The 23,307-nt window shown below is 32.5% G+C and overlaps 1 protein-coding gene across 1 annotated transcript; it reads left to right on the top strand.

Moving 5' to 3' along the window:
• The first annotated feature begins 2,737 nt into the window (after positions 1–2,737).
• On the top strand, positions 2,738–18,853 carry LOC107440769 (hornerin-like). Its single transcript, XM_016053794.3, has 3 exons — positions 2,738–2,926; positions 13,166–13,713; positions 16,727–18,853. The coding sequence occupies exons 2-3, from the start codon at positions 13,166–13,168 to the stop codon at positions 18,468–18,470; spliced, it is 2,292 nt and encodes a 763-aa protein (XP_015909280.2). The 5' UTR covers positions 2,738–2,926; the 3' UTR covers positions 18,471–18,853.
• Positions 18,854–23,307: the final 4,454 nt, after the last annotated feature.

Genomic DNA, 23,307 nt, shown 5'->3' with positions numbered 1-23,307 from the left:
AATTTTTAAAACTTATTTTAATTTCTGATTTTATAAAAATTTTGTAGAATCCAAAGATGTTGTGAGCACAGGACAGTTTTAAAATTGTATGAATCTCGGAAAGAAACGTTAGCAAAATAAAACAAAAAATTAGCTTCTTATATTTGGCCAAAACATGTTGAAAATCAAAATGCATGCGTTTGACTCGAAAATTTCATTTGTGTTAGAAGATTTTGTTACGATTAACAAATAGAGGGTGCACATTAATGTGAATTGAAAGAAAAAAAAACTAAACTGAGTTGAAATTGATCAAATGAAAAAAAAAGCTATTAAAAAAGTCCATACAATAATACCATCAAAGAATTTTTCATTGGCTTTTTTCTACTTAAGTAACATGCTGATTTAAGATTCATTATAATTATTTTTATCGGAAACTATGAGTAAAAGCATACGTTTTCTTAAGAAATGTTAACAACAAAAATGCAAATTGGAACAAAATTTTTTTTTTTTCTTGTTCATATAGACTTTTTAAAAACATGTACTTCAATTTCTAAACTTATGAAAATTTCGTTGAATGTTGGTCACCTGTAACAGCTATAAAATTGCACTGTTTACATAAAGAAAAGTAAATATAATGAAAACATGAAGAAGTTTTGTGAAAGAATAAAGAAGTCGTATTTAAAGAAGTCCTATATTTAAAATTCGATTCGTCAGGAGCTATTCAACAAATTTTGCTCAAATTTTGAATTTTGCCCAGTCAAATTACATACTTTCAAACGACGTAAAAATTTCATACCTAACAATTCAAATTTTCATGTCTATTACTAAATAATATATTAAAAAATAATAGATATTTAGTAAAATTTATTCTTCGCATTGAATTATCGTTGGATAAACGAATTTTATAATCGTGTGCAATATTTTTTTTTAATTAACTTAGAAAAGTTTTCGAGATATCGCGAAATATACAAAAAGCAAAATTAACATGAAGGGGTCCAAATTTTGGATATCTCTCTTGACCAAAGTATGACGACCCCATTTCCCAGATTGTGGCTACTTCTGCATGTTGGTGGTCAGAAATCTGAATCCATCTAAAAAAAAATTATATGTTTATTCAGAGAAAGTACACTTTTGTGTCAGATTCGTGATATCGTCTGCACTAAATAATTAGCATATTTGAGATCATCTTTAGAAAACATTACGATTGACACTTAATCCATGAAAATCCGCATTTGCGTTACATTTAGAGGAAAACCTCCCACAGTTAGTCGGAAGACAAGGGGGCTCTAACCCATGATCCGTCTACCACTGGAGATATTTTACGTCAGCACTGTGGTGGGTGCAAGCCGGATGCTGAATATGGATCGACCAGCCATCGCTGAAATTCGAACCCTATTCACCCCATTGGAAGGCGGACGTTCTATCTCATGAGCCATCTTGGCTCAACTTTCAACTCATTAACTTTCGTAGATAGGTATATTGAACTCAAAAATGCATCATTTTCAATTATTTAAATTATTATTATTGTTAGAAGAGCTTCCACCCCCTCTTCGCTTCGCTCATGAACCCCCTAATGTTCAATTCCGTAGGCTTGTCATTTCGAACCCAATCCAGAAGACAAGGAAACTCCTGGCTCAGGTATTGGGAGAGATTTGCCTTGGTGGGGGACTTTTTGATGTAACGACCCGGCATGTGCGTTACATGATGGGGACAACCACGAAAACCATTCACGGTCAGCCTGACAGAAAGAGAACTCTAACTCTCAATCACTGGGGTTATTTTACGGTCAGCACTGTGGTCGGTGCTAGCCGGGTATTCGGAATTCGCATCAACCCGCCATCGCTGGGATTCGAACCCGGTTCGCCTCATTGGAAGGCGAACGTTCTATCCCCTGAGCCATCATGACTCAACTGCGATCATTAAAACAATGTGTGAAAAGACGCTTTTTCAAAGGATGTACAACTTTAACATACTGAATAACGTACTAAAACATACAAAAAACATACATGCTTTTGAAAAAACATACTTAAAAAAATGCCCGGGTTTCTCAGATTTCAACGGCGAAATATTTCTTACTTCATGTTTTATGATGAGATCATAGGATTAAGGGAGCTGTTCAAATAAGGCCTCCCTATTTGAGAGCAAATATTACCCTCGATACATTCCGAGACAAATTAGTAGTTATAAATTTCTTCTTCCCTCTTCAAGTCCCCTGATGACAGGCCTCATACTGCAGGTTGAAATGGTTTATTCTATTTTTTTTCCTGCTTTATCGAAGTCTTCCCTAAAAACATAATCTCACTCTAAACTTCATTTTTCGCTGCAAAATCCTAAACACTCCCACTCACTTACACTTTATAGATCAAGAAAAACAAGAGTGCGCAAAATAAACAAGTAATATAAATTTTTCTTTTAAAGACAATGCCTACCTAGGTCAACAAAGAGAGTTTTTTATTTAAGTCACTTTTTATTAAATAGTTACAATTTTATAGTCCATGTAAAATAAAATAACCCTCACAAAGTGAATCATATTCGAAAAATCAACTTCATCTGAACTCAGGGCTGATCTGAACTAGTGTTGAAAAGTAGAAATCGCTGACAACTACTGTCTGTTCGACTGCACATCAATAAGCAATGAAACATGACTTGTAAAGCTTTAGTTGCCTTAACATTCTAATTTCATGTAAAATTAAAAGTTTTTCACCTTCCACGGGAGTCGGAAACTTGGAGGGGAGGGGGGGAAGGAGAAGCAAATATTCTTTCGAGGGAGGGGGGTGACGATCTGATGACCTGAAAAAGAACGAGGCCAAAAACTGTGCAAACGGCCTAACGGCATTCGTTTTTCATTCACCTCGTATTTAAGATTAGTACTACTAACATACAATTTTAATTCTAACTCAAGACTTCTCAAGAGCAAGGTCATTTCTTCTGCTCGGTGGTTATACAGGTACACTTTCACAACCATTTTCACTTCGAATTTCTTTTTTTTAAAAATTAATAAATTTAAAAAAAATAGATTTTTTTTAAATAATTTATTTTGTTCCTTAATTGCATTTTTAATCTTATTTTAAATATATATTTCCACTTGATTAGTTTTACGGAATAACATTGGACAAGTCTCTTCTCAGTTTATAAGTTCTTTCTTGTGTTTGATTTTTATATTTTGTACTGTTTTTACTTGTTTAAACTACATTAACGAATTAGTTTCATTTTTTGGTGTTTTTCACACTGTTCTATTGATATATTTTGCTACGGCTACATTAATGTCAGAAAGCACTCATTTTTATGGATATGAGCAGAAAACGATATGTCTTCTAGAATTTTTAACTAAATATATTTTTATATATATTTTATATAATTTTTAACTATATATATATANGATATTTTTTATCATGTATATATATATATATATATATATATATCTTAAAATGTATTGTGTATCTAATTTTGTATATTTATAGTATTTATGATGTTTGATATTCATGATAGTTTAAAACGAAATTTTGAAATGGTGATGATATGATCTGTTACTTTTTTCCCTTCAAAAATTACCTCATTGAAATTTTAATGTAGATTTCGTCAGACTTAAATACATCATATTTTATTGTTATTTTACATTTATCACTGATTGCTATAATAGGATTTACCTTTATTATTGACTTTATCTGAATGTGTAGACTAAAATTTGTTATGCTGTAAAAAAAAAAAGTTCTAAAAGATCAACAGCAAAAATAAAACTTTAGGCATCCTTGGCATCGAAATATTTCGTAGATTTTATAATAATATAAAAAAATTGAAAATAAATAAAAAATTGGTAAATATTTGATCACAGAAACAACTTTTTAGTGACTAGAAATTTTAAATTTCTCAAATTTTTTTCTCAAAGTACGTTAAATTTTTATAAGTATAACTTTTTTCAAGATTATGGTTTATTCTATTGAAAAGAATTATGAAGTTCCTTACTAAACGAAAATATTAAAAAATTAATAATTCAATTTCGTTCAGTATTATCATAACAAACAAGTAGTTTTGGTTTAATTAATTGGGTCTCTCATATATTTACATCAAAGTATGAAAACACATTTCAAAGAATTTTCGTGCGAAAAATGTATTTGTTTAAAAGTAAAGAAAGTATCCCCCCCCCCCAAATCTATCATTAAATGTTTAACCCTTTAGCGTAGATGAGACACCGTCTAGTCATATTTTGATCTTAATTTCGCTAAAACACGGTTTTTTTAAACCAATATACAAATAAATAAATTTTCTAAATGCGAAAAGTAAGAAAAAAAAATTCATTTTCCTAATATATCTACGACTATAATTCTATCACACATTTTCTTTTCTATTGCAGTACTTTATATACTTTTACCTGACTGTAACTGTGCACGAATTATTGTCACTTTTCGAACGAAAAAAAGTGAATAACTTCAAAATTTTTAATCTGCTGCAAAATAATTAATTCTCGATAGAAAATTGTGAATGTAATTGAAGAACCTTATATGGATATTGTTATATTGCGAAAGAATTTGGGTTCTTATTTACGCTGACTGGTTCTGGGTACTATATTTACGCTAACTGTCCAAAAATGATCAAATGTTATTGTTGTGGTTATCGTATACCATTAAAGCAATTGGTGCGATTGTTTTAAGTCTATAGCAAAGAATTTGATTTTTGCCACACCTATACGTCACACCCGTTTACAAGGTGGACACATTCGCATGTCTATTCATTCATCCACAGATCGTCATTTTGTATTGAACCAGAGAACAATCCATCTCCAATTTAGTAACCCTAGAAGTATTGATTTCTTATAGGAACAAGGAGGACTTTGCGACCCTTCAGGTTTAGCGTGCACCAGTCACTATTTACTACGAGGGGAGTCTTCTAAAATGATAAAATATTTTACTTTTATTCAGCACCCCTGTTGAGACAACTTAAATGTGTTGAAAAATCGGTTATTAATCTTTTGTTAACTTTGAATCATTTGGAGATTTTGTCCCTAAAATGTTGATATTCAACATAGAGAGAAGCATAAAAATGTCTAAAAGTTAATTAGCTCTTACAGCATCCCATTTGGTAAGAAAAAAAATATTTTAGAGTAATAGTGATAAAATATTTGTGCGTGAATTGCGATAATGGTTTTCGAAAACCTAGTGTTAGCAGAGCATGCTCAGTAGTTAGTGATTGTGTTAACTCACATGAAGAAATTTGTAGATTTTAAATATTTCTCTAATAAACAGTACCCATATCGATACAGCAAACAACTGAAAATAATTACTTCGGATACAGCTTTACGAAACATGGCACATCATCGCCTGGCACAACAACATAATGAAGTGACATCTGATTGGACATCTACAGATTCTGTAATGATAAGCATGAACGACGTTCCTTACGTTAACTGAAAAAAATACACTGTAATACTACTGTATTCTATCTTGGCTCCATGTCTCCCCTTAGTATTGACTCATAATATTTAAACTGAGCCACGTATTACAATACAGGGTTCTAGTGTATCCTACCAGAGGAAACCCTACCTAAAATGATAGGGGGCCCTATAGGTTGCTATGTATGTGCATGTATATAATAGTGTGTTGAATAGCGTTAAAATAAGGAATTTCGAGCTATGAGGGTCTGTTGCTAACACACGAACAAAACTTAATTCTGCTAATTTAATGTGTTCAGTGGAGTAACAACTTTAGAAAACTGTGCTTTTAGGCTTCTAGCCTTCCTAGAGAAAGTTTGGTGAGCTGTGCTCAAAGATGCGTTAATTAGTTGGAGAGATACGCTAAGTGGAGGAGATACGTTAATTAATATTCCCAAGATTTGGTGAAATTAGGCAATTTTCAATTATAGCATTTTTCATTTTTATTTATTTTTTTACATCTCTAATTTTATAATAAAAACTATATTCAAACTATAAAAAAAATATTTTTAAGGTGACAAATGGCTTTTGTATTTGAATTTGTAAGACGAAGTGCCTTACATAACACTTAAATACAATATTACCAAATGAGCCGTGATGGTCATGGGGATAGAGCGTTTGCCCTGCCAATGAGGGGAAACGGGTTCGAATCCCAGCGATGGCTGTTCGATACGAATTCCGCACCGACCACAGTGCTCCCGTAAAGCATCCTTAGAGGTAGACAGATCATGGGTAAAAGTCTCCTTGCCATCAGGCTATCCGTGGAATCTCCATGTAATTCAAATGCGGGTTAGTTCCATCATAAAGTCCTCCCCGAAGGCAAATTTCTCCCGATACTTGTTCCCGGAGTTTCCTTGTCTTCTGGATTAAATTTAAAATGACAAGGTTACGCAGTTGAACATGAGTGGTCGTAAAACCCATATATTTGGGTCGGCTGTTCAACGACGGTTATAGAATAAAATAAAATCTCTTTCTTTAAAAGTAACTGTTGATTCACCCATTGACAAATGTTTTACAAAACATTTTTATAATTCATACTCCCTTGCCGTCTTTTTTTTCACTAAGAGAATGAATCATGGTAATAAATTTTTTTTTTACACTTTACCGAAATCATTGCTTAGAATTCATGAACGTAATCCTCACGTATCAATAGCTTAATTGACATCTAGCTTTGTTTTTATTATTTTCAAATTGAACTCAAATGTAGTTTTTGTAAAAGCTAAACGCCCAAGTTTTTTAATGAACTACTTTACTTGACTTCCATAAGCATTTTAATATAAGCAAATATAAGACTACCTTTCAACAACTTTGCTGCTTTAGTCCTTAAATCGGACACGAGAATGCTCATACCACAAAGAATATTATCAATATTCGTTTTCTATTGAGATTTCAGACGATTATCAGGTGACCCATTCTCTAAATAAGTATAAGAATTTAGTACTATTACATATCTGAAGACTGACATTGTATATATATATNTTTCTTTGTCAAGCAATCATAAATAATACAAAGGAATAATGATCTACGATTAAAAGTATTTAGAAGTAATTTGAAGAAGAAGAAATTTTTTTTTTGCCCCATCCACTTTCTGAAAGTTTTGTTGAGAGTGGATGATATCTCGAAAGACTAGTTTAAAAGAGAACAAAATATTCTTCTTATGCAAAAGAAGAAGGAGGAGGATTAAATGATGTAAAGAGAACGCGACATCTTTTTCTTTTCCAGGCGGCTAATGAACTCTCCGTTACCTTCCTTTCGAACTCATTTATTCTCCTCTCTTTCAATTCTAACAGCCCTACAAAGTTTGACATTTCTCTGGAAGATACTCTTTCGAATGGTAATTCTTATAATTCAATTCGAAAGAATGAGAAACTTCATCATTTCGTCATAATTTTTGCTTCGCGTTTTTTTCGAACTTCGCTGTTTAAAATACTTTAAATTTTATCCTATCTTTGTTGTAAAGAAGAATGTGAACAAATTTCGAAGGAAAAAAAAACAGAGCCTTAAATGGAAACTAAAGAATGACTAACTATCAAAAGTTTTATTTAAAAAAAAAGTAAAATAGGAACAAAGTAATATCCAACCTTTAATATGTTAATTTGAAGAAAAAACGCTCGAAATGAGGGCATTTAAGAGTCAAAACTGCTGCCAAAAATTTAAAATTAACAATTTAAAATAGATTTAATAAATGAATGTGACCCAAAAAAAAAGCTATTTAAATAGATTTTATCAATGAATATTTTCTGAAATTATCAACAAATTAAGAAAATTTAAAAATGTATTATTTAAGTAGATATAAAAATGAATGGGCCTTGAAATAATAGGCAATTAAGGAAAATTTAAAATTAATTAAATTGATACAATAATCTAATATGTCTTCAAACTATCGACACATAAAAATTTTTTTTAAGTGAATTAGTTAGATAGATATAATAAATGAATCATTATGATATTTCATGAGGCGACTGAGTGATTTTCGCTACACGAAGTTTAAAAAAATGGACTTGCTTAAAGAAAGTTTTAATAATTTATAGGAGACGATTTTTAATATTTTATAGAAGACTTGTGAATACATTTTTGTGAGTATTTATTGGGTAGAATGTACAGAATGCGTAGTATTTTTTGTGTATTTGCTTTGCTCAGAAAGCTCAAAGGAATGCAAGCATATGCTATTTCGAAGTCCACATACACATTTTTAGCACTACAAGTTTACAAAAGCAGTTGTAAGTTAAGGTGCAGAGAAAAAGGGCAGCCAAATAGGACAGCCAAATTATTACAAAAGATACTTAATTTAATTTTTTTAAGAGATTAAAATATTTTATGAGGTATATAGATATGATTTTAATAAGTCAAAAGAGGACTTTAATAAATAAAAAAGATCTCTCATAAAATTGAAATGCTCTTCATAATAAAAAAAGCAAGCCAAAAATAATTAATTGCTTGAATATTTTGAAAAAAAATATTAATTCTTTACCATAAAATATTTTCCGCAAACATATGTGTGAAAAAAGAATTTAAAGTTTGCTTTTAAATTTTATACATACATATAATCAATAAATCTAAATGCATTGTTAAAATTAGTTTTTTGTGTATCTTGCAATATCTGTGGAATGTATTTTTCAGGAATTTTTTTTTTTTTTATGAAATAGGCTTATTTTTTATCCGACTCAATCCGGCTAATAGGACTGTCTATGGGCTGAGAAGATTTATCAAATATATGTTTCTTTCAAGAAAAACAAAATTCTTAATCTGCAAAACTCTTGTCAGGCCAATCTTGACACATGCTTCTGAAGCTTGAAAATGCTTGTGATATGCTTCTGAAGCTTGACAATGACAAATTTGGAAGAGAATTGTATCGCATCATTTGAAAGAAAGATTTTGATGAGTATATTTGGTGGTATAAATGAAAACAATAACTGGAGATGGAGATTTAACTTTGATCTGTACAAGAAGGATTTATAAACAATCCGATATTATTAAATACATGAAAGAATTGGATGGCCTACGTGATTCGAATGAGTGATGACAATACAGTAAGAAAGATGCTGCTTTTTAAACCCACTGGAACAGGAAAGCGGGAAAGGCCGTAGTTGAGATGTACTGACACGGTATAGTCTAATTTTTTTGCAATTAATGAAAATAATTGGAGATCAAAGATAAATCGGAAGCCATTATGGAGAAATCTTTGGAGGAAGGTATTGGCCCATATTGGGCTGTCTGGCCAACTATGATGATGATGAGGTTTATTTTTTTGGTCCCCATTAGTTGAAATCGTATAAGAGGCATTTAATTCAGAAATTTACCCGGGGCATCCACACACCTCTGCAGGTCACTGAACTAATGGCATTTCTTAAACTCTGAATTGTAGGGAAAAAGTGGATACAGATAAAAAAAATTATAATTTTTTATTGTTATTTTAATATCAATTATAAAATTTTTTTTCTTTAAGAGAAACATGAGAGTCTTTTTATACAACATTTTGAAGAGTAAATATCTAAAACCTTTAGACGTAATATGATTTTAAAAAATGAGTCAATTTGTCAGTAAGTATTTGCCTCAGTTGAGAGCTTGACAAGGACAAGTAATGCAAAATCTATTTCTTAAAATATACCTGGAATAATTTTGTTTTAATTTACAGTGATAACGAATAATTTAATTCACTATCTTTGATACTTCCGGAGTTTCGGTAGACATTTTTGTAACCTCTTATTTTTTTTCGTAAAATATTTATTCTTTTATGGGGTTTGCAATATCTATGCATACAACATCGTAAAAAAAAAGCTTGTGGATATCATTTTCAAGGCAATTTATTGAAGTTTTACGAAATATTATGTTTCGACTTTTTGATAAGGCAAAAAATATTGAATATTAATAAAAAAATTATGTTTTTCAACTTTTTAATACATATTTTTTTAAACTTATTTTTAACATAATTTGCTATAGACGTAAAAAAATATTTAATTTCTAAACTTAAATTTTTTTTCTTCTAATGGCAGGCACTGAATTTGAACCTATACTATGCCAGAATTGTTGCTCATTTCGCGTTACCCAGTGGGCACCTGTGAACCAAAGTCACGGAGGCGAGCAACATTGCCCACGCCACACTGCCACAAACCCGTTTATAGGGTGGGCCACATTCACACACACACAGAACAGAGGACAGCACAAAGAGAGAGAGAAACATCCATGCCCAGAGCGGGATTCGAACCCGCAGCCTATGGCTTCGTAGTCAGGCACGCTAACCGCTCGCTAATGCATTTAAAAGATAAATCTTGAAAGTAAAGGAAAACAATAGTCATTAAAAAAATAATAACTTTTAGCGTTATTTTAATTTGGAAGTAAAAAACGAAACTAAATCTTAACTAAAGTTTGACAATTATAAAGAAACATTTTTTCTACGTTTCTAAGCATAAAATTGTTAATGTTTGAAAAAGAATGGATCGCATTGAGAAAAAAAATCACAAAATAAGTATATATTTGGCACATCTTGTGCTTTCTTTTTGTTTTATTTCAAAATAAGAATTTTTTTTTATTCTGGCTGTGTGATATTAAATTTCTCTTAATAGTGAATTAATATTAAATCTCAATCAAAAAAGAAATCTCAATGTCAATGCAGGCTTTGTGTATATATATATATATATATATATATATATATATATATATATATATATATATATATATATATATATATATATATATATATATATATATATATATATATATATATATATATATATATATATATATATATATATATATATATATATATATATATATATATATATATATATATATATATATATATATATATATATATATATATATATATATATATATATATATATATATATATATATATATATATATATATATATATATATNATATATATATGCACATCCAAATTATTAGATTGAAATGGTGCGTCAATTATAATTTAAGAATTATGTACCATGCCAACTTCAATAAAAAAAATGCAAAAGCAGGAATGAAATCATCATCTTTTTACCAACAGTCGTAAAACACATGATCCGGATGTCCGAATCTTATCACCAAAATGGAAAATTGTACGAGTAGGAGAAAGCACAACAATGGCTAAAATATTGCTCAAGAATGAAAACATGCTGCTCTTCCGGGTAGAGCACCATGTTTAATATTCCTAAACAGTCCGCTCTGTCCTTTTTCTGTCAATATTTCTTTTTTTAAATTTTAAATGAGCAATCTAAAATTCAGATCTTTGACGTATTTCGGGAGATCTTTTGCATTCTTAATCTTAAGCATTTACCTTTCTGTATTTATTGAGAAGCATTATGTTAAACTTTCAAAAAAATTGCTCATAAAAAGAAATGGAGGGAAAAAAAAGACACACATTTAAAAATCTCGTGACGTACAAATGTAGCATTTTTAGAGAGGTAAAAACCATTTAGGAAATAATGAATATATTACAAAAAAAACCAACTAATTTTTAAGCCTCACTTAAGAATATTTTTGCTCGTTGATTGAAATGCATGAGGAAGAAGAGGAGTAAAGAAACCTTTGAAGTTTCATCGGCATCCTTTTAATGATCTACTTCCATAAAAATATGAGATCCCGAACCGGGTCATCAATGACCTTCTTCTTTCAAGATCGCTTAGAGGGAAACATTATTCAAGGACATCAACATCAAGAAATACCCTCATTTTTCATGTTTAGCTTTGAGGGTTCTTCCACAACTATTCCTTAAGCAATTATAATTTTAGCATTTTGCGATACTGAGTCAATTACAGAAATGGACAATTCAGTACTTTCATGTGTGATACATTCACGTTATTTTTTGCTTTAGTCCACAAAATATCCTTTTTGTATTTCGCAATGTATTCCTCCCAAAAAAACAAAAACAAAAATATTTCAAGCAGGATTTTCTTTCTTCAGCAATTTTTCCGATGATTTCAAAACATTTTATACAGTGCCCTTCGCAAATTGAAATCAAGTTCATCCTGATTTGATATTATAAGTTGGCTGATTTAAAAAAATCGTAATATCTAAACTAAGATAAAAAAAATTTCTTAGTTAAACTACAAATACGCTGAAAGTTAAGTTGATTACTACGTGTATACTTTAATTTTTACTGAATCTAATTTTAATTTTAGTTAAACAGGAGCTACATTTTTCAATGTATCGGTGGATTTTATAATAGTTGCAAATATATGTAGCAAAGTATAGTATATATAATCTATAATAATAACGTTTGAGTGTCTGCCAGCCTCTCTCCCTCTCTTATAATTCCAGAACCAATTGTTCCATTTTCCTGAAATGACAACAGCTGCTAGAGCCGATTTTAGCGCCCTTGATTTTAATATTCGAAAGAAATTTACAGTTAAGTCATTCGGTAAAGACATAAGAAAAATGGAATTTACTGATTGGTTTAGAATAGCCTTTGTTTTACGTTATTGATTGTTCGATTCTATTTCTCTGACATTTTAAAGGTAACATCATTGAAATGCTGATTACTGGTCTAGTGGTTACTGTACTGGACTACGGGGCCAGTGGTTGTGGGTTCGAATCCCACCGTAAGCATCTTTCTCTCTCTGTGTCCTTTCTTCTGTGTGAATGTTGACCACCCTATAAACGGGTATGTGGTTGTATAACGTGGGCGACGCTAATCAGCCGCCTTGAGTTAGCCGCAAGTGCCCACTGGATAACGGTAAGAGAAGTAGCTATTCTGGCACTTCTGAAGCCAAAGAGAATAGACCCCAACAGAAATAGACCCAACCATAGAGAAGCCATTAAAAAAAATAAACATCATTGATATTCGTTAGTTTATCATACTTTCGATTTAGAAAAGTAGCTTATTGCGCTTTCTTTTATAATCAATAATTTATTATTCATTACATCAGATGAAGTCAATAATCAATGTTAACTTTGCAGCATTAATTGAGTACTTCATCATATTAGAATTTCTGAAATTGATTGTTTATTATAGTATAGGTTTACGTTTATTGGTAATAGGCTATTGTTTATTATAGGGTACTAGGTGTTTATTTTGTTTATAGTTAAATGCTTTTAAAATGAGTTTCTGTTAAACACAATATAATTTAAAATCAACTGTAATTAAAATTTAAAAAATAAGTGTTTGATTTTAAGTGAGCACCGTTGATTGGATTTTAAAAAAGCAGCTAATTATATGATCCAGTGATTTTGTTTGTGGCGACCACTGTATTTATTATTGTGGCCTCTCTTTTCGAATCAAATAATAAAATTAATTCAATTTCTTTTTTGTCCTGCAGATGATGACGCTCCTAAAGTCACTGCCAGTTGTGCTGATTCTTTTCCACATCGTTTGCGGTTGGAACTATGGAGGAGGTGGCCATCATGACATTCCCCACAAAATAATCATCAAGCACGTTCCAAAACATGTACCTGTGTACAAACCCGTTCCCATCCCTAAACTGGTGCCTGTTCCAAAACCTGTGGGTTACCTGAAACCACTCTCTATTGCCAAACCTTTCAAAGTACCGCAAGTTATACCGGTGATCAAGCACTTGCAAAAGCCTTTTCCTGTCTTGAAAGGAGTTCCGTTCCACTTCCCGATTCCTTTGCCGAAACTGGTGAAACTCCCCTTCCAGATAAAGATTCCAAAACCATACGTCGTGAGGGTGCCGAAACCATACGCCGTCGCCAAGAAGTATCCAGTGGCAGTACCTGTACACATTCCTAAACCATATGTTGTACCGATCTTGAAATCCGTTCCAGTCGGAGTACCTCAAAAGATACCCAAGATTGTACCCGTTGTGAAAGAAGTTCCAGAATACGTCAAAAGGCCAGTACCAGTATAGTAAGTGGTTCGAAAATACTCTTCTCATTCACAGTACTAACTTCAACGAGTCACTTTTATTTTTATCTTTTGAAATATCATATAGTTTGTCTAAAGTAAGAACTCCCCTAGCCATTCGTCTGGCGGTGGTTGTGCTAACGGGGTGTAACTATTTCAAGTAGGGCTGTGGGGTCATTATTTAAGAGAGGTTTTGGCTCTGATTGGCAAGATTTATTTCTGCAGTCTATTGTGTTAGCCCTAGAATGAAAAGAAATAAGCATTCGCTCCTGAAACATCGTTTAGAATGTTCGATTCCTTTTTTTATCATTTCGCTTTTTCAAGACTTTCTGTTTCGGAATTTTTTTTTCATCATTTCAGTAAGGACAGAGATTCATTTTAAGTAAAGAAAGAAATATCCATGCGAATCTTAAAAAAGTTCTAGAATTAGATTAAATATGTCTCCTGCTGTTGACTGAGTCAGCCAATCTGGTATGCTTCCCATACAAGCTGTTATCGAATCTACCCTCCCTAAAATGCGCCTTTCTTGTTTCCATAGCACGAGGCGGTCTCAGACTTTGTGGCAGGAGGTGTACTTAGCTTAGACAATTTGTACCCTCCCTAAAATGCGCTATTCTTGTTTCCATAGCAGCAGTTGGTCTCAGACTTTGTGGCGGGGGGAGCTCTTACAGTAGACAAACTATAGATAGGAAACGAAGAAAAAAAAACCGAGTCATTTTCAAAATTTTTGAGAACACGATTGTGAAAAACAAAATACGATGGCAGTGATGGTTTCAGAGCCAGACCATAAAAATACTTCCAAATCTTTTAATTCCAAAACAAAAATGAGTTTAGTGTAAAATATAGAAAAAAATTCCAATGAGAAGCATAATAGATATTTTTCTAAAAGATTAATACTTTATAAAAAGAAAGTAAAATGAAAAGAAATGGAAGAGCGGTCATACGTTTTGCTTACAGTATGCTCTAATTATCTTAAAAGCTATGAATTCTAGCAAAATTGTGTATTATAATACAAATTAAAATAAATTTATTTCCTATATGAAATTTTTTTTTCTTTGTACGATTAATAGTCTTAAGGGAGGAAGCAATGATAAAACAACTAAGAACTTTCAAAATAAGCCTAGTCTATGAATTTTTTTTTGCATGAAACTTCTATAAAATGTTTCCTACAAAAAATATTAAATTTAAGAATTAAAAATTAGAGGGGAAAAACAAGTGAGGAAGGGAACAGATATTTCTTTTTTCTCTTTGCAGTCGCAACTCACTAAAAATCTTAAAACCTTTGAGAGCTAAAAGAAAAATGTAATACGAAAAAAAAAATACAAACTTAGTTTCCTACAAAGGTATAGAGTCCAAAAGTTTATCATAGTTCAAAAAATATAGTTAAAAAGAGTTAATCAGGAACTGTGGTGAATTCTATTTTAAAGTATCTTTCAAGATTAGTTAGAACACTTTCCTTAACAATTCTAACTTGATCGTGAATATTACAGAAGGGAATAATTATTGAATAAAATCATATTATGAATGTTGCTACATTTTATTTGTGTAACAAAAATATTGATAACAATGTAGAAACTGGATTATTAAGGAAAATATAGCGATATATTTTTGACATTGCTCTATTAAAATTTGTACTCATAACCCCCCAACGTACATAAATTATACATTTGAGATCTATGATATAAGATTAAATGAGTTAAGTCTCAACTCCTGGGCTTTAATATTAAGGGGGAAAAGTTTTTAATAGCAAAGAGTCTTACATCTAGGCTAAAATAAAGTTAGGTAAAAATGATCGAAAAGCTAATGACCATTTTAATTATCAACTAAACTTGTCAAATAAATGTAAAGACTGATTATAAGTTTTCAACGTGAATACTTATTTACTTGGTTAGGTTGTCTCTCAGCTCTTGAAAAGTGACACTAAATCTAAATTATTTATTTAACGTTTACTTTTTGCTTTGGAATGTATTGGTTACCGTTTTAGATAACTTAAAGAAGTTTATAACGATTAAAGTATTAGTTTCATTTTGGCGAAAAAACTCTTACAAATAAAATTCATTGCCTTGCATAATTAAAACTAGAGAGACTGAAACTTAGTATATACCTATATTGCCCAAAAGCAGTCAAAATGACTGCATTGTGAAAGAATAACTAATGTGTAAGGAAATTTGTTTAAAATTAATGTTTAATATTTTTATATTATTTACAGTTACATAACAAATTATTAGAAAATATTAACAATAAAAAAATTATATGTTGTACAAAAAATCACCTAATTCTAAGAAATTTCATCATTGAAATTAAATTAAAAAGGAAAAAGGAAAGAGGAAAAAAATTAAAAAGGACTAAATTAAATTAAAAAGGAGTCAAAATAACTTCCTTGGGCGATCTAGTGCTAATAATAGCAAAGAAGCGCACAATTTATTTTTACAAAATTGCTAATTTATTTATTAATCATCAAAGGTGCCTTTGAGATAATTAACATTTTTTTCAAATGGTAACATATGCTGTACTAGACATTGCAATTCAAAATTCACCACGATGCCATAATAACATGAAAGAGACAAAAATTACATCCACTCTCACTTCAACAATATGAGTTTATTTTACTTACAGAACAATTTTACACTGTAGTTTTTTTGTCTGTACCATTTTAAGTCTCGAACTACATGAAATTCTACTTGTTTAGAAAGGTGGACCATCTGGCCAAGGGAGACGGCTAAATTAAGAAAAAAATTCCTAATGAGTCTGTCTGTGTGAACAATTAATTATTGTAAACAAAAAGAAATATTTATATTCTTTGCAAACATCGAAAGAAAAAGGTGGATTTTTTCCCTTTTTTATGATTTCTTCTGAATTTTTATGAGGTGTCACAATATTGTAATAATTTAAATGCACAATAATGTTATAATTTAATAATGCTAATAATTTAATAATTATTAAATAATTAATAGTTTAATAATTTAGTAATGCACAATATTGTAATAATTTATAATATATTAATTGCTTCTTTTAGCATTGAAGAGCAACCGTACAAGCCAAACTACAAAGGAACACCTTATCCTAGTGGTGATTACAAAGGAACACCTTATACTGGTGGTGATTACAAAGGAACACCTTACCAAGGCGGTGATTACAAGGGTTCCCCTCTTCCAGGAAAGGGCACGCCTTACCCACAGGGTGGTCATAAAGGCAAAGGAGGAGGAGGTGGTCAAAGTAGCATCATCAACCCTACAAGTGCAGCAAGTTTCTTGGCAACCCATGCTGGAAAACTGCAATCTCATCCGGACGGTCAGAGTCATATCTATGGTGCCTATACTCAAAATCATGCTTTCTCAGGCCTTCAAGGACTCGGTGGAGGAATCCATGGAGGATATCATGGAGCACATTGGGGCTCTGATGTGCAAGGGTATGGAGGTTCATGGGGTTTTGAAGGAAATCAAAATCCTTACGCTAGCGGAGCACAAGATCATGGCCATTATATTCCTGGGGATATTGATGGTTCTGGTGTATATGGAAGAGATACAACTAAGGAGCAAGTCGTTTCTGAAAGCACCAAATATGGTCAAGATAATGGCGCTGGGGGTATTTCCTACGACCAAAACCACTTTGCTTCGGACCAAGTGGAAGGACAACAAAACGAAGGATATGGCTCGGAAAATCCCCAAACGTATCTTGGCGTGTCCGTCAGCAATTTTAACGACCATTCTGGAAGAGGTGAGCAATATCAAGGAGAACAATCCACTGGGGGATATAACGTCGGAGAAAACAAAATAACTTCCGATTTCCAGGGTGAAAACACTGGAACGCACTATGGCAATAATGGACAGGTCCCAACTTTAGCTATATATCAATTGCAAAACGGAGCTGCCACTCCGATCAATTATCCTCAAGCTAATGCAAATTATTATAACACCGGATACCAATCGCATAGCAACAACAACTACCAAGGCGACGGAAATGAAGACCAAGGATACGATAACCAGGCACCACCCTATGCAGGATACGAATCTCAAATATATTCCCAAAATGAAAATACCGATGCAGTGAATAATGGGCCGCCGCAGCAACAATCATCCTATGGATACCAGAGTCAAGATAATTCGTATGCATCCTATCAACAAAGCGGAAAAGAGTACCCGTCGCCTCAAAGTGATGCAGGTTATCAACCCTCTCAACAAAGTGATACACCCCATCCATCTTTTCAAAACGACGAACCCACTCAAGATGAGGACTCTCCCTCCCAGCAGGACCAAAACAATTACGGAAGTCAATCCTCGACTTATGAAAACCAAGGAAGTTACGGAAGTCACGGAAGCTCCAAAGTGTATCATAACCAAGCATCCTACTACATCAACCACGGTAATACGGAGGTGCAAGGGAACGACGCGAGCCACCAAGACGTAGTTGCGAGTTTGCAAAACTACGGACTGAAAGCTGCGTATGCCACCCAACCCGGGAAGGAGAATGGGCGAGTAGAGGGAGCTACTGGAACGGTTTACATGCGTGCCTATGACCAGGCCGGAAATCCCGTCTACAACGTGCAGAACTCGGTCAACTTCCAGGCTCAAGAAACACAACCTAGGGATACATACTCTGACTATTCTCAAACAAAACCAGAGGAGGAGCAGGCAGAAAAGCAAGAACCGTTGATCGCCAAAGCCAGATCTTACGAGAGTGACCAACTGGTGGGCGACTCGAATGGATACAGCACGCAGGAAGGGGGAGACATAAAGGGAGGGTCATGGAATGCGGCGTAACTGTTTTAGTCAAAGTATTTTATGCTTACGTATTTATTTGCTATCGAGTATTCAGCCAAGCGTTGTGCCAAGTCTGTTGATATGAAAGTGCATTTCCTCAAAAGGGAATAAACGCCTGGTGCGAACGAATTATACATACACTTACTGAAAGAGATCGAATTGAAACTTTTTATACAGAAAGGGACTCTTATTTATTTTTTGTATTAGTTTATAAAGCTTTAAAAGTGAGATAATATTTTCTTAAAAATTCAAAACTGTGACAACCACTTTCTTTATCAGTAAGACACACTGTTGTTAATTTTATGTTACAGATGTTGTTGTAATTTTTGTAAAGGTCGTTGATCGACCCATGTATGTAAATAAAGTAGAATTTTTTCTAGCAATATTTCATTTTTATTCATTGTTTAACAACCAACCCAATTTTTAGGTTTACGACTACTAATGTTCAACTCCGTAGCCTTGTCATTTTGAGCCAATCCAGAAGACAAGGAAACTTCCTGGATCAGTGCCCCCAGAGGTATTGATTTGTTATAGAGGACTTTGCGACTCGACAGATTTAACGTGCATCAGTCACCAGTTACTACACGGGGAGTCTTCGGTCGGCGGGGATCGAACCCATGAACTCTTGGACATGGGCCCAGTGCCCTACCAACCAGGCTATCCTGGCGTTTTCTAGCAGTATTTTGTAAAAAAAAAAGATTTAAAAAAATTAATGGCTCCATTTTATTAATTTGACACTGAGTAACAATGAGTAAGTCAATGAGTAACAATTCAAAGGACGCTATACCCCGGTAGAAACTTTTCATGTCAGATTCTGTTTCACTTCCACTGATATTTTAAAGTTTAATGAAAAGGGGGTTCAGGTACACCAAGGGCAAACCTTGAAATTTCAAATGCAAAAAAAAAAAAATGTCTCCACAATATCAATATGGAAACAAGTTATTGCATGATTACTTCATTACTTTATTTTTTATTATGTAACAGCATTTGAAATTTCGTGGTTTACTCTAGGTTTACCTAAAAAAACTAACTTTTTCTATACTATAAATTTCAAATTATTTAAGTAGGGAAATGAAAATTTGCCATGAAATGTTTCTCTCGTGATATAGCGTCCTGTTAAGACAAAGACGGAAATTTTAATATCTCCGATTTTGCATAGCATCATTGCTTCCAAGAAGAGGTGTGTAAGGCGCATTTTTTTGCGGGACTTACTGTGCATGAGAGAGCTTTTTTTTCTTTCTAATATCGAGAGAATTTGTTAACCAGTTAACCCTTTTAATTAAGAGTTATACTTAGTTTGCATCAACGTATTTTTTAGAAATGTGTTAAGAATTATTTTTTACATTTTTGAAGGATATTTCATTTATTTATTCATTTATCTATTTATTCCGTTGTAGAATTGGTTGCAAAAGCATTAAAATGAATATATAAAGAATTCAAATGAGAAGTGTAGCAGTTATTGACCGCAATCTGAAACGACGATTCTGAACTTGATGCTAAATTTATATTCCCCCATTTATTCTTAAATAATTATTCACAAAGGCATTTTACTTAAAAAATAATACTAAGTCTCTTCTTTTTTTTTAAATCTGAAAATTCCTGTAATTATTAAATACTTCATAAAATTACACAAAATAGACATGGGTGCACAGCCATATCTTTTATTTTTATAATTTTTTCAACAAAAAAACAAGCAGTGATATTTAATTTTTTATTTATTTATTTTCCAAGATCTCAGCTACCGAATCCTCTTTTGTGGGGCCTTCGAATCATGGAGCCTAAGGCAACTGTATTGCTCGCCTTGCTGTCAGGTCAGCCCTATTTCAGCAAAAAAATATTTCCTGATAAAATTCAAGAAAGGAAAAAAAAACACTCATACACATTTTTCAGATTGTCCCTTAATGATTTTCTGTAATTGAATTTTTTTTTAAGAAAATAAACCATGCACGTTAAGATTGCGAATTCATACTATGTAATATTCACACTGTGAGAAATCTGCATAATACTTAAGGAGCAACTCCCTCATTATAGCTGCCTTTTGTTCGAAAGAACGAAGAATGGGAGTTGAAAATATTTGCCTTTTATCCTCAAATAATTCCGGAAGACATTATGTTTTGCTTGCATAAAGGTTGAGAATGTAATCAAAACCTTTACAATACCTATTATAAGACGCACTATGAGATTCTATGTAAAATTATAAATATCACGTGATACTATACAGCTTTATTGTTTTTGACTCAAAAGATTTCTGAGCCACGATGGTTCAATGGATAGAAGGCTCGCCTTCCAATGAGGTGAACTGGGTTCGAATCCCAGCTATGGCTAGTCGATACGAATTCCGCTTCCGGCTTGCACCGACCACTGTGCTGACGTGAAATATCCTCAGTGGTAGACGGATCATGGGTAAAAGTCTCCTTGCGATCGAGCTAACCGTTAGAGGTCCTCTTGATTTTTCTCTCCTTGCAACGCAATTGAAGGCTAGTGACGTTAAATATCCTCAGTGGTAGGCGGATCACGAGNTTGTTGACGCTCCTGTATCAATGGGTTTACTATTGTTATGCAATACGCCAAAAATAAATACAAACAGGAAGTAATGAAAATCTCCCGAATTAAGACCCATTACATGTATGGTTCAAATATAAAAGTATTGCCTATAAGCTCGTGCAAATCATGTCATTAATAAAACAATACAGTGCATCTTATAATTTAGTCTAATTATAATGATATGCTAATATAATGCTTGATGTAATAAATAGTCTATATTTACATAATATATCATCTCATTTAAGCCACTGATACACTAACGTAAGCAAGTGCAATCCGATTTCAGTCACGTAAAAACACTAAAGCTGTATAGAGTATCACCTGATAATTAAGATTTTACATAGAATCTTAGAGTGCGAATCTTAGAGGTCAGTGACTGTACTTTCTGAGCCACGATGGATTTCTGAACCACAATGGATCAGGATTTCTGAGCCACGATGGTTCAGTGGATAGAACGCTCGCCTTCCAATGAGGTGAACAGGATTCGAATCCCAGCTATGGCTAGTCGATACGAATTCCGCTTCCGGGTTGCACCGACCACTGTGCTGACGTGAAATATCCTCAGTGGTAGACGGATCATGGGTAAAAGTCTCCTTGCGATCGAGCTAACCGTTAGAGGTCCTCTTGATTTTTCTCTCCTTGCAACGCAATTGAAGGCTAGTGACGTTAAATATCCTCAGTGGTAGGCGGATCACGGGATAGAGTCCCCTTTCCATCTGGCTAACCATGGGAGGTTTTCGTGGTTTCCCTCTCCATGTAACACAAATACTGGTTAGTTCCCTCAAAAAGTCCTCCACGAAGGCAAATTTCTTCCAATACTTGATGCAGAAGTTCCCTTGTCTTCAAAATTACAAGGTTACGTAGTTGAACATTAGTAGTCGTGAGCCCGAAAATTGGGGAGAGTGTTCAACAACGGTTTTAAAAAAAAGTAGTGGTTTTATTATTCATAGGTCTTTAGATCCCACGTGTTAATTTCCAAGTTTTATTACTATTAAAGATGTTACTAAAAACCAATTTGTTCTGAATATTCATAAATCATTTCTAAGTAGTTAGAAAACACTGAAGTTAAATTAATTTGTGCTCTTTTTGAGATAGATTAGATGTTTTGTTAATTAACTTTAAAATTACTTTTCTCTCTAACTATCTTATTGACACCTGGAATCATTCTTAGCATGTAATAGTCATGGTGTTGCATTGTTCAACACAAATGACTTGATAATAATAAGTTGTAACGAAGTTATGAAAAGGAAAAGAAAACTAAGAAAAAAAAAATGTTATCAAAATGAAATAACATTGACTTATCAATCAAAAACAAACAGTCAAAACGTTTATACGTTTTGAAAACGAAAGAATCTTAAAACAAAGAAATCAAATAGAATTAAAACATATCGAAAGTAAATTAAAAACGTATCAATATTCTTTAATCATTTATCTTAAAACGCAAACTTAATTTTTAATTAAATACAGCTCTGCATTTGAAAGTACAGTGATCTTAAAACAGTTCTCGCAAAAAAAAGCAATGAATCAACTAGTGGTTCATCAAATTCTATCACAGTTATAATTCTGGTGGGGGAGTACTGTAGTGTGTCTACCACTACAATAAAACAATTCACTAGTACATAAGACATGTTAACTCGATTCTATGTTGGGGTACCTTAACATAGATAAATGTTGACATGGTCGATGTGACTCTCACTTTGGGACAATTCAAAACGGTCACACCTGTAACAGCAGTCATCATTTTTGACATTTTATGACTCCGCTAGGACAATCTGTGCTATCTGGGAACTTTTAAACATATGACTTTGCATGCAACTTCTTACATGATCATTTTGTAACAAGCATTTGCATGTGACATATTTAGCACAAAGAAATCGTGAAATTTTAAGTAGGAAACTTCCACGACTACTTAAGACTATTTTAAGCAACACATAGAAATCGCGACTTCTGAGAATTTTTTGTGAAAAATGTTTAAAACTATTATGGAATGAAATCAAAATGATAGTTACAGAAAATATTAGTCAAATTATTAGCCATCATAAAAAAATAGAATTCTATGTACAGTGACTGTCCAAATTATTAAACGCAATATAGGATTCTATGTATAATCTTAATTATCAGGTGATACTCTATACAGCTTTATTGCTTTTTACGCAACTGAAATCGGTTTACGCTTGTTTATGTTCGTGTATCAATGGGTTAACATTGCAATGCAATACGTTAAAAATAAATACAAATAGGAAATACATGAAAAATCTCCGTAATAAAAGCCCATTACGTGCATGTGTAAATA

Source organism: Parasteatoda tepidariorum, chromosome 3, assembly GCF_043381705.1.
Source record: "Parasteatoda tepidariorum isolate YZ-2023 chromosome 3, CAS_Ptep_4.0, whole genome shotgun sequence".
NCBI lineage: Eukaryota > Metazoa > Arthropoda > Arachnida > Araneae > Theridiidae > Parasteatoda > Parasteatoda tepidariorum.
This window is presented reverse-complemented; position numbering and strand designations above follow the sequence as displayed.

Excerpts from the sequence above, each read along its gene's own strand:
- LOC107440769 (XM_016053794.3), top strand. The coding sequence starts at position 13,166 with ATGATGACGCTCCTAAAGTCACTGCCAGTTGTGCTGATTCTTTTCCAC. Across the intron at positions 13,714-16,726 it reads AAAAGGCCAGTACCAGTATA|CATTGAAGAGCAACCGTACA; the intron begins GTAAGTGGTTCG and ends TGCTTCTTTTAG.